At 35.7% G+C, this 12,947-nt stretch overlaps 1 protein-coding gene across 4 annotated transcripts; it reads left to right on the top strand.

Moving 5' to 3' along the window:
• The first annotated feature begins 256 nt into the window (after positions 1 to 256).
• On the top strand, positions 257 to 7,618 carry LOC107265511 (influenza virus NS1A-binding protein homolog). 4 transcript variants are annotated; one of them, XM_015735037.2, is made up of 9 exons: positions 257 to 559; positions 984 to 1,221; positions 2,098 to 2,276; positions 2,869 to 3,067; positions 3,392 to 3,836; positions 4,548 to 5,077; positions 5,171 to 5,562; positions 5,637 to 6,198; positions 6,619 to 7,618. In XM_015735037.2, exons 2-8 carry the CDS (start codon positions 1,075 to 1,077, stop codon positions 6,187 to 6,189), a joined length of 2,445 nt encoding a protein of 814 aa, XP_015590523.1. In that variant the 5' UTR covers positions 257 to 559; positions 984 to 1,074; the 3' UTR covers positions 6,190 to 6,198; positions 6,619 to 7,618. The 4 variants fall into 4 exon arrangements, with proteins under 4 accessions (XP_015590523.1, XP_015590521.1, XP_024938558.1 ...); XM_015735035.2 differs by lacking the exon at positions 257 to 559 and adding an exon at positions 673 to 816 and having other exon boundaries at positions 5,637 to 7,618; XM_015735038.2 differs by lacking the exon at positions 257 to 559 and adding an exon at positions 1,921 to 1,953 and having other exon boundaries at positions 1,057 to 1,221; positions 2,076 to 2,276; positions 5,637 to 7,618.
• Positions 7,619 to 12,947: the final 5,329 nt, after the last annotated feature.

Raw genomic sequence — 12,947 nt, 5'->3', positions numbered from 1 at the left:
ACTAGGCACTGCCGCAGAGCACTGTACTCCAATATCGGAATGAAATCTACAGTACTGGCAGCACTGCTAGTTTATATCGGAACACGCCGAGGATGAACGTCACCTAGCTCTAAACCAATGGAATGAACATTTATTTGTCCCTGGATTTCGACCAATTATTAGAGCGTGCATTTGAGCTAGTCTCGTAAAATCCAGAACGCACCAGAACAGTGCGCGTAACAGAATGGCGTATTGTCACCCCCGTAATACACCGATACGTAGTAACATTAGTGTTTCGATACATGCGCAGTACCGGGTATGAAGTCGTAGATTGAGTATTTGCAAAATTGAATAACTTCAAATTCTACTAGCATCCGGATAAATCTGAATGTTTTCGCTTGAAAAATTCTCTCGAAATTAATCAAAGTTAAAGCTTTTTTACATCTGTTTTTAAATTTACGGGGTATCACACTCGTCGTGAACCATCTTACGACACACTACACATTTGACTTGGACTACGATAGGGAAATTGTGTGCTCCGAATTTCATCTAGCTATTGATGAAATTATAAGCTGTGACGGTAAGTAGCGTTATAAAAACATTTAAGAAAGAAACTGTAAAAATTCCTCATCTCGCTTGACTATCATACTTTAATTTATCGAAAGAATAATTCTAAGTTTGAATCATGGATATTGTATATGTGGCTAATCAGCACGTTTGTTTATGAGTATGTCGTTTACTTGTTCAGATAATTGGAACTCAGTTATTGATAGTAATCAGCTCTTTGCGTTTCATAAATTGAGGTCATATTGCATATGGAGTATCCTATTGCCTGTGGTGCGTTGAAAATATTATATTTTATGTTTTAATTTGATTTTTACTCAAAAATAGATCTTTTTATTTTGTTAACTATCTATTTTCTGTTTATACAAGTGAATCATAGACATAGTGTGTCTAGTGGAATTGAATTAGTAAGCATGTGTCTTTTGTGTTTTTTGAAATAGAATTGACGACGGCTTAAAGGGTCCTATCAAGATCTTGAAGAAAATCAGTTACTTTCATATTTTTCAAGTTAGAATTGTGAAAAAGGACAAAATGGTTTCATCAGTTGTAACAAATGGAGATGCAGAAGGCATCAATAGCTCTGTGCTGGAGCTACAAGACGATCACCATCCGCAGCTCACACTTGCTGCTCTTAACATGATGAGGAAGAACAGGCATTTTTGTGATGTTGTGTTACACGTAAGTATCCTATTTAATTGTTATTAATGTCAAGTGGATCTTTTGAATAATTGTGAAGAATGATATTTGTTATTCAAGTAATGGATTAAGAAATTATCTATACATTAGTATTATCATTATCTGACATCAGTAATGGAATATGTTAAATATTAATAGAAATTTTATAATTTTCATGCTTTAATTTTATTGACAATATGCATAGTTTACAATAGTCTTGTCATATGATTCAAATTCATAAGCCAAAATATAATAAAAGCTGATAGCAGATACATTGAGTCATATACATATGTATAACTGATTGATATGAATTTTCATAAAACATGATTATGTGAATCGTATGCTAGATTGCTATCCTGCTTGAACCAGATACAATTGTACTAGATAACCAGATTCTATTGATTATAAAATATCAAATACAAGATATGTTTCATTACAATTGACATTGATAAATAACAATTGTAGCTATGCCACATTTGCAATTATAGGTAATGAACATGACATACCTAATGCTCATAAGCGTTACGTGATGTTTGATATACATCTTTTTCGTAGCAATGTTTTTTAATGAATGATTTATAAACAAATATTCTAGCTCTATAGTAAAATCTTTTACACAAGTATTATTGGGCCTATTTAATGTCAATAAAAGAAACATAAATATTCTCTTCTATAATTGAAAAAATACCCATATATTCACAGTCAACTACTAAGAACGAGCCGGTCATCGAATAGGTATTTAATATCGTAAATTTCTCTGAATTGCGACATTTGTAATATGGGCCCAACAAAGTTAACACGATTGTGTTTTTTGGCTTGGTTTTGGCATTACCATTTGTGGTTGGGTGACACACTAGGGCTGTGTATTGCCCTCTGCAGGTTGGCAGTACAGAAGTACATGGGCACAGAGCTGTACTGGCGGCTGCATCCCCTTACTTGTTCGAACTCTTCAGTGCGGATGGACCTGGGAACAACGAGCAGAGAGTAACCTACAAACTGAATGAAGGATTCGATAAGACTGCTTTACAGAAATTGGTCGATTATGCCTACACCTCAAAGTAAGTAACATCGCTTGGTTCATAACACCAAATTCTTATATAATCCTTATATATGTAATACTGTTGAAATAATTTTGCAAAACACTTGTTAAATGATTTAAGATTATACCATGTAATTAGATACAACATTCGTTATTCGTGGCATACCATGGGTAAGTATTCTTTCATCTAATGTATAGAAAGATGGAAAATTTTACAGAAATTTATCCGGTTATTATGCCGGCATGTACAGTATAATCACTTAAGTTTTCTGAAACGTTATCTAAACAATGAAAGGAAATGACATGACTTTGTGCTTTATTTTTCTTAAGCTTCTCCTATCTTTCATACTTAATTGCTCAGATAATGTTTTTAGAAACTTCTAGAAGGTCATCCGTTTGATAGGCATTCACTCCATGGTCTTTTAGAATGTAAAAGTAACATTATATGTATAAATTGTCTGACATTGTATATACATAGATACACATTATCCTTGTCCTCCTTATCTACTTGTCAATTCTACAGCAATATATGGCAGTGTATCGTTTTCCGGATTTTGAAGTTTACCGGTAATGGTTGTTATTTAATTAACTCAATTCTTCGAATCTTATAGACTGGAAGTATTACCATCGCAAGTCAAGAATGTCTACTTGGCAGCATGGCATTTACGAATGGAACGAGTCGCCTCGCAATGCGCAGCTCACCTTCTGGATTCCCTGACTCCTGGTTCTTGTCTTGACGTCCGTGCATTACCTGGTATTACACAAAATGAAAACTTCGTTAAACAAGTCGATGCTTACATTAGAGATCATGTGAGTGTAATAAAAATTATATTTATAGCTAATTCCTCATGAAACTATCGAACCTAAACAAATTCATTATTAGTCATGTGGTTGTTTGACGATATGCATATCTCAAACTAAGATAATTTTTATCTGTTTTATCATGATGTATGATACTCATCTCAATCTTTACACTCTAATTAGTTATCGTACAAAGATATGATATCGAGTTTTGTCTGTCCGGCAAAAGTAAAGAAAACATTACTAGTTAATACCTGGTCACTGTTTATTTTTTTTTCAAAATAATAATAATGAAGACTAAATATTTTGGACCTTGTAACAATCTTTTTCTAGTTTCAAGATGTATGCAGTAGTCCTTCCTTATCGTCACTGCCATGTATAAGGATTGAAGTATTACATCAGACTCTTCAGGAAATGTCACTAGTAAATGGTAGCAGCCTTTGCCACTTGGTTCTGGATTGGGTGAAAAGATCTCTCACAGATTCATCCAATTTTACTGTCGATCATCTGACGGAAAAGACGTATCTGCTTTATCTGGCGTTGGACAATAGCTTACAGGATTGTACAGATCTGCCGTCTGGTGACGTAAGCGACACAGATATCGTACAGGATTACAAGAAGATGTCCTTGAAGACACAGGCTCAGAATAAAGGACGCAGGAAGGGAACGATGCAACCAGCAAAGCCCAGGGTACTGATTTACTCCAGAGACATCGGTGAACGTATTGAACAGGAGCTTGAGCCTGATTGGAATATGATTGGCGCTAATAAAGTTGGTGGTAAGATAAGATACTGTTTCTTGTCATTTATAAGAGAATCCTAGAATAAGGACACTTATTACATGGATCAAGCATATGTATATACAGGGTGTTCCGAAACTACCTGACCTGGTGGGTATGGCGGTGTTCAGGAGGCTTCACTGATCACGACAATGACCTTCTTTTTGTACGGAAGCTCTTAATTTTTAAATGGGAGCAGGTCAAAGTTGACCAATCAGAACGAGGCGTCAAGAGAAACGTAGGCACCTACGTACTCTGAATTTTTTTCCTTCGCTTTTGTTTCTCGGTGGCTTCTTTCTTGTTTCTTGTTTCCAATAGGCATGTCTACGGCTGACGTCATCCTGCCTGAAGCCACCGAGAAACAAAAGCGAGGAAGGAAAACTCAGAGTTCGCAGGTGCCTACGATTCTCTTGTCGCCTCCCTCTGATTGGTCAACTTTGACTTGCTCCCATTTAAAAACTATGACCTACCGGACAAAAAGAAGGTCATTTTCGTGATCAGTGAAGCCTCCCGAACACCGCCATACCCACCGGGTCAGGTAGTTTCGGAACACCCTGTATATACGCTGACAATCATCAATTGTTATACATATATGTTGTTTAGTGGAGAATACGCACACATACACTTAGGGAATGCAATGCATTAAAATCTCACTGTTTCTTCAGATCTCTATTATCTTCATAATTATTTTGCATGAATTATTATTTGCAGAACATACTTTCCTAGCCATCGTTACATTAGACGGTAAACTAGCTACGCTCTCCGTGCAACTAAGATTAAATATTCCTTCTTCACCATCGGCTCAAGCGACCTGTGAAGCCACCACAACTAATAATACTTTAACAACTGAACCCGAATTGTATTGTGCTCTGCCTACAATGAGAGCTGGAAAGTGTGCCGTTGGCTGTGCCAATCTGAATGGTACACTTCTTGTTTGCGGTGGTTACGATCGAGTCGAATGCCTCAAGTCAGTTGATCAGTATTTGCCGGAAACAAATACCTGGCAGGTTCTTTCTGCTATGAGGGAAGCCAGAGGAAGATTTGGTATCGCAGTAGTGAATGGAAAGGTCTACGCTATCGGTGGATCGAATGGATCCACTGAACTTGATACTGTAGAAGTCCTAAATCCTGAAGCTGGCTGGAAATGGTCTGCTATAGCTAACTTACCTTTAGCCAGATCTAATTCTGGAGTATGTGCTCTAGGAAAGAATATTTACTGTATTGGCGGATGGAACGGCCAGGTAAAAAAAAAAAGAAAAACATCCTAATTTCAATATTTACTGACTTATTCTTCTATGGATATTATAAGGATGAAAAGTATGTCGTTTTTGTAGGCTGGTATCAAACAATGCGATATCTTCGATCCGGAAACAGGCGAATGGTCCAGTATCGAATCTCTAAAAACAGGTCGCTATCAAGCAGGCGTCTGCGCCTATGAAGACCGTGTTTATGCTGTGGGTGGTTGCGATGCCTGGAACTGTTTAAATTCCGTCGAGATTTATGAACCTGCCACAAATACCTGGACCGTTGGACCACCATTGATAACGGCACGTCGTGGCTGCGGATTAGCTGCTTTTCGTGGAAAACTTTACGCCGTGGGTGGTTCTTCCGGTACACACAGTCTTACTACCACTGAGGTATATGATCCTGTAGAGCAGGTTTGGGTACCTGGACCAAGCATGGCGACTCCTCGTGCCAATGTTGCTGTCGCTGTCGTTGGGGATCGGTAAAATAAATTTCAATTTGATTCCTAGCACTTTTTTTTATTGTTTTTAATCTTAACTGTTTCACGTGTTACAGGCTCTATGCAGTCGGGGGTTTCTCTGGTAAAAACTTCCTGAATTCTATTGAATATCTTGATGCCAATAGTAATGAATGGACTACATTCGTTCCTAAAACTGACGGAATAAAAACTCCGGCAGCTTCTTTACAAAGCAGTGTTTCTGATCCGAATATAATTGCCAATGATAAGGAAGTTAACAGTACGAATGACATTGGTAGGTCTATTGTGTCTGGTACTGTAAGCATTAACGATCAAAGCAATCCTTTGAATGACACTGATATAAAAACCAAGAATGGGACTGATGTACCTAAAGAGAATGGAAATAATTTACCTATCGATAATTCCAAAACGTATACAAATTCCATATCGCATAATGACTCCATTGGCAAGACTGGCTCACAGACAAATGGCACCAAAACTTTGGACTTGAATTTTGTTTTGATTAATGGTGACGATAAGGCTTTACCAAGTAATATGAATCGACCTGAGCAAACTCGTAGTATAGACGAGGAACTTGATCGGAAGCAAAGGTCCGACGCCGCCACAAATGGAGGATCTCAACAAGTATAAAGTATAATGGTAATTGCGATAATTGAAAATATTCATTGACGAACATATGTTTTGTCGTTCATTCTTAATCCATCGAGTCTAATCATGCAAGACAAGCGCGTACATGAAGTACATACAGTAAATATTATAGCATACAGTGTACAACGTGAAATGAACATTAAGATTTTTTATATATGAATTCTAAAAGTAATTGATACAAAGTTATTGAGAAACTCTCATAACATGTAAAACTATCCGTACACATATAACAACATTTCACAGACTCGCTGAACACCTTTCATTGACTTTTGAAGGGTGCAAATGACTAAAAAAATATTGGGTCCACGAATGTTAACTCTCACTGTGACTTACTACTGCTACTGTTACTGCTACTACTACTACTACTACTATTATTATTATTATTATTACTACTACTACTTTTACTTACAGAACAGCATTTATGAACAACTAAACTGAACAATTTGCATAATCAACAGCAATAACAAAACATCTTAAATCTTTGAAGACACTGAGAAAACTGTTTTAAACGACTATAAATATATATACGTTAAATGCATTGAATGTCTAAAAAGATATATCTAAAAAAAACGAAAAGTAAACATTTGCATTTATCGATTCATTTTAATGAAACATAATCATAAACATTCTTAGTGGGGACATTAAAAAAAATGCTTTAGAGGTTAAAAGCAAGAGGAAATATACAAATTTTAAAGAGGCAATATATTTTTGAAATGAAGCACATCGTACATTTATAATGTTCTGTGAGCTACCTTTTTTTACGGTTACACAACTTCAAGCTATTGTTACATTGGGACACGAAATATTATATAATAGATAGTGAGGAGCACGCTTTCGAGCCTGATCCCGGAAACAATAAAAGTTATATTTAAAAAAAATGACAATTTCAAAAGCATAATACGTACGAGATTTCTCGCTGTAACTTTTGTTACTTAAATCCGTGGCTGTCACTGGATGTTACTGTATGCAATGTTAAAATCCGTCGTAATAGTTATATCAACAACGTTATTCAATGCGATTAACTTTGAACGGTTTCCATCTGAATGTGAACGTAGCGATTGTCAATATGGAACACAAAGTTACTTTTTTGTGGTATCCTTTTTTTTGATCCCTGCGAATCTCCGTTAAAAAATGAGATTTCTATTCCGATAAATTTTCGGCAGGCACTATCCTCCCCCGTCCATTCACCGTTTCTCTTCCTTCGCCTGTTCGATTATTATTAGATTTAAGTTAATTGTGTAAGTAATTTAAATGGGAATTTAGCGATGATGAACGAGTAGATTATATACATAAATATGCTCATAGATTTGGGTGTAAAATTGTACCTAATGTATTGGATATTATTTCCCCATGTAAATTAATGCTATTAAAGTGAAAATGATCATTCGTTATTGTAAAGATTTCTTTGCAATCGTTGTTCCTAAATTATTTCTTCACGACCTTAAGATCCAACCTACATAACAAACCTTCCACTCAGACGTATCAAGTTTTGTGTAAACATATTCAATGAAGCATGAATTTACTTCAATCTGATCAGTTATCTCAACATTAATCCACAGCATACTCCACCATTGCGTACAAAATCACAACCGCCCATTCATCTTACGGTAATCGATGGCTACCACAGTAAGTTCACCCAATTGCCAGAAATCCAAATTGGACCACACCGCTGAAATAAAATTCCATGAACGGTTATTCTCCTCATATAGTGATGCATCGAAAATACAATATCCTGTTATGCCAATGCATATCTCAATATACAGTAACGTCCAGAAGTGGAACACCTCAATTTTTGTGTATTTCTATGAAACTATGATCGATTTCAAAAAAACCAGACATATTTTTTAGGAAATTTTCTCCCTGTTCGAATGGTAAAGATTTTATCCCGATCGAATACAAAATGGCTGAACGGCAGGGGTTGGAGTGATATAGTGTATTTTGGGACTTTTTGAAAAGTGCGAGAACTAGTAGTTCCAGAAGGAAATTCATATTTCTAATTATAGCACAAGAAAGAGAGCATCCTTCGGCAGTCAAAAACACCCCCATTAAATCCCTGTAGCATCACTCTGGGGGAAATACACCCCCTTAGAGTGAAAACACTTAATTGACCATAATTTCCGAACGCGCAGGCTAATCTGGTCCAGTTTCTGCGTGATATCATCTTTAATGATACTGCAGATTCTCACAAAATTATTGTTTTCGGAGATGACCCCGTGACGGAGATCTCGAGATATTGCAAGCGCACTCGAAGCTTTCCCGCCGTTTTTTATTAGGAATGCGATAAAACAGAAGTTTCATATTTATTCCACGTTGTAGCTGAGATTTCAACGATTAAAATGCACTTTTAAACATCCGAAAATGAGTTTGCTAAGGGGCTAAATTTTTCATTTGAATAAACGCGTAAATTTTGCAAGTTTCGCTCGAGGTACTTAGGTGACTACTACTCTACCACGCGCGCCAAGTGATTGTCATCAAAATGCACTATTTCACTCCAACCCCTGTCGTTCAGTCATTTTGTATCCAATCGAGATCAAACCTTTACCATTCGAACGGGGAGGAAATTTCCTAAAAAATATGTCTTTGGTTTTTTGAAATCGGTCATACTTTGACAGAAATACACAAAAATTGAAGTGTTCCACTTCAATTGGACGTTACTGTATGTTCAATGCATGTTCAATTGGATCGTATTTTCGATACATCGGCATTTCAGGTTTTCTGACTATAAGGCAAATCACGGATAACCTAATTAATTGTCAATTCTAATAATTTCTAACAAAAATGTCTGCTACATAGCATGGAGGTTGTCTATTGTAAAAGGATATTTAAAATATAAGACGTGCACGCTTTTCAAAACAATATTTAATATATTAATATTAATGTTGGCATAACATAATTAAATATTAGAATTAGATTACTTTTCGTTATAGTTATATATGTATAGATTTGGGGACCTTTTTCGCGCAGCCGACACGCAGTTGTAACAACATAATAAAACTCACGAAAAATCTTGGGTTAAAACTCAAAGGGACATTACAATTGTTTCGTCTTTTGCGCATCGTCAAGATGCAATTTTGTTTACTCTTCCTAAGCTGTCACACACACGCACACTGCTACAATCACTCGATTCTCTTCACTCTTCGTGCTTTCAACTACATTACGTCTACGTTACACAGCGTATCTACAATTTTCTATTATAAACTACCATACACATATGTGCACTCGCCAAGTTTAGTCACTGCTGCGATCCATCTCACGACACCGATTAATTAGGATCAATCAATTTATAACGCAAGAAGAAAAAGTTATGCAGGAATTCATAGTATTCAAACCTAGCCTTGGTGTTTAACAAAAAATTGTTTCCAAGTAGAAAGTAAGATGAAACGAGCAAATTATCAAATGCAAATCTCGGCACGTTAATGTTTCTATTGCAGCGACAAAAAAAGAACACACATTATCATTCATTCGCATAACCGTTCTTATTAGAAATATTTGCATGACAAGGAGATTCACCACGAGACCGCATTATAGGTGTTCGCAATTAGCAACTGGAACATAAGTTGAAAAATAGGAAGATAAAGTCGGCGTCTTTCCTCTACTCGAGCACCGTATGTCCGCGACAGTCTCTGCTCGCGGAGCCAGAAGAAAGTGCTGAAAGTCGCGCGAAATTCATTCACAAAAGGCGAAAAGTTTCGAACTCGCGGTACGATTAAACCAGTAAAAGGACCAACATTATTCCCCATGCGTTTGTAGTTTAACGTTGATCCGCGAAACGTACTACGGCGTACTTTCGTGATTACGCGGGTGAATCTCACGCGATTCGTATCGCTTGTAATATTTATTACTATCTATCGCTAACATGGGAAAAATCCTTAAACTTTTATTAAGTGCTATATAGTTTCGCGCCCGCGCGGGCGATGACCTTAAGGAGGTATTACACGTAGCGTTGCGCCAAAATTCCATTTAATCCACGACAATGGGTATCCACAGGATCCTAATCGCCTTCGTTTTCGCTGCGCATAATACCAGTCTAATGACGATATAAATTAATTGGTAGATAATTGGACGTCGAGTGGCTACGCTTCGATAATCGATCACAAAGAAAAACATGTTATATAACTAGGCTGAATTAATAATTATAGTAATTATCAAAGTAACGGTTACATTAACGTGATACAGGAATAAACTAGTTGTAAACTGACAACAGTTATTAACGCAGAATAATAATAATAATAATAATAATATTAATCATTTATATATATATATATTAGAATTTGTCATTGCTCCAATATGCTTTCATCTCGGTCAAGACTTATTTTCTTCTTTATCCTTCAGAGGGCCGGAAGATGTTGAGTCGTTTTGAAGTCAATCTCAGACTTTCATCAAAAGAACTATTACTTTCCATATATCAATAATTCTCTAGTGTCCGTCCAATTGCAGCCTGTCATAATTCGCGATTCACGAATACATTATATGCTTATATACCTTTACAATTTCATATACTTCATAAATTCTTTCTCGTCCCTTTATAAATGCACACACACACACACGCACGCACACATACATATATATATATATATATATATATATATATGTATATTAAAACGACTATGCAAGTGCGATAATCGCGAATGTAAATTCGCAAAAAAATATCGCTATTTCATTTAGCTAACTACATTCACTAAGGAATATATTATATATTAATATAATATAAATATAGGTTGACGCTTTTTCACCGGGCCGCGGACGGTATCGGTATCACATACTCGACGTCCATGTCCTCTCGTAGAAAGTCCTTGTAAGGTTACGTTACGTTCCTTGAATATCATGTACATACTAAAGTTTACTTTCATGAATATTCACTGCTTCGCTTTGTTTACTTCGATGCGACAGTTAACAATTGTAATTTCAAGAGTTTCCACTGCGTCGATTCACTACGATACGGTTCTAGGACGTCGACGTCACGACGGCCTGGTTTACATTCGCTTATTGCACGGATTGCATCGAAGGCCTATTGCACCTGTCGGCTGTGACTATACGAAGGAAAACGAAAAAAAAAAATAAAAGAAAAAGAAAAGGTCGATCGTTTTTGCATTTTTTGTTTAAATGCACCTCCAACTTTCCATTTGTCTGGCGAGGCAAACTAGTTGCACTTATAAAACTAACTGTATACATACATCGCAGGTGTGTACAGATCGATTCACAATAAATATTGGATATTCTCGAAAAAAAAAATATATATATCCTGAAATCATGAAGTTTTAAACAAGTATTAGCCATGAAATGAATATTGTCTAATGAGAAACCATTAATTTAATATGAATCAATCTCTATATACGTTTCTTATATACAGGGTCCTCGAAGATTCTAAGATCTTAAATATCTTTTTGTTATGCAATAATTTTCTCTTAGGATGATAATTGACTTCCTGCATTTTTGCTATAAGATCTTATCTCGAATCACCCGGTTCATATTTCGAGAATTATTTATATTCTTTGTAGTCAGTCCATGAGTAATATGTATTTTACAGGGGCCACCATGATACCAGTCTCAAAGTAAAAGAGACCCCTAGACCTCACATTTTGCTCGTGAATAGACTGTACGTGTACATATACATATAATAGTAACATTTTAAAAGTTACAAAATCACGGAATTTTCGACGATTGCACTTCGAGCCTGTGCATCTCGCTGTGTTAAAAGTAGAACTTAGGATCGGCATCGTCTTAATTGCACTTCAATAGAAATCGCAAAAAATGATAGAAATTAATATTAATAATAACAAAAACAAATAGCAATAGCATTGAAATATGTACATGCCTAATACCGCAGGACCGATTCGAGGTATTACTTCGCCTCACGAATAAATACATTGTATCTTCGATAAATGCGTTAAGAAAAGTTGTATTTATGCAATTAAAAAAAAATGTTGAGATTAATTAAAGGAATTCTCAAAAATGACGACGTAATATATTACTGCTGATAATTTAAAAAAAAAAACAAAACGTTATCGACCCGTGGAATGAATTTCGCTTTCAATACAATTAAAACTTCGTTGCCAGTTTACTCTCTGATGTTATCCAATAAAACGTAGGATATGCTTATACATTATATTAATAAATAAACAATGAATACTCTTAAATGAGACAAAATAAAAACAGGAATGTATAAAAACAGGAAGACTTTTGTAATATTTGCTGTTACGAGATATGCTTGTATATATGTACGATGTTGTGTAGGTCATAAGTGTGTATTATTATGCAACTGCAGGACCGTGGGCCCTTTTATATAGTTCCGTAATTAAGGATTAAAAGATACGTAAAATTAACTTTTATAACAAACGAAGAAAAAAGGATTATCGCAGTAACGCTATTTACGCTTTTCAAAAGTACAACCTTACAAGGTAAACAATAATAACCGAATATATTAGTTTTCTCGTGATATATATCGGACTCATTTAAATAAGGCAAATATTTAAGACTCTTTAGAATATATCGCGACCTTCTGAGCACGCGTATTAAACAACAATGATAAAAACTGTATTAGATATGCATGCACAGTATATGTAAATATATTGCACAAGAATTTGCAATAATGAACACGTATTCGTCATTAATGCTTAAGCTTTGCAAAGTTTATCTATTTCCATTCATTCTTCTAATGCACTTCTATGTCCATTCATTGTTCTCTGATATACAGGGTGTTCCGTAACTACCTGACCCGTGGGTATTACGGTGTTCGGGAG

The sequence above is a fragment of the Cephus cinctus genome, unplaced genomic scaffold (assembly GCF_000341935.2).
Source record: "Cephus cinctus unplaced genomic scaffold, Ccin1 Ccin1_scaffold0227, whole genome shotgun sequence".
Taxonomy (NCBI): Eukaryota; Metazoa; Arthropoda; class Insecta; order Hymenoptera; family Cephidae; genus Cephus; species Cephus cinctus.
This window is presented reverse-complemented; position numbering and strand designations above follow the sequence as displayed.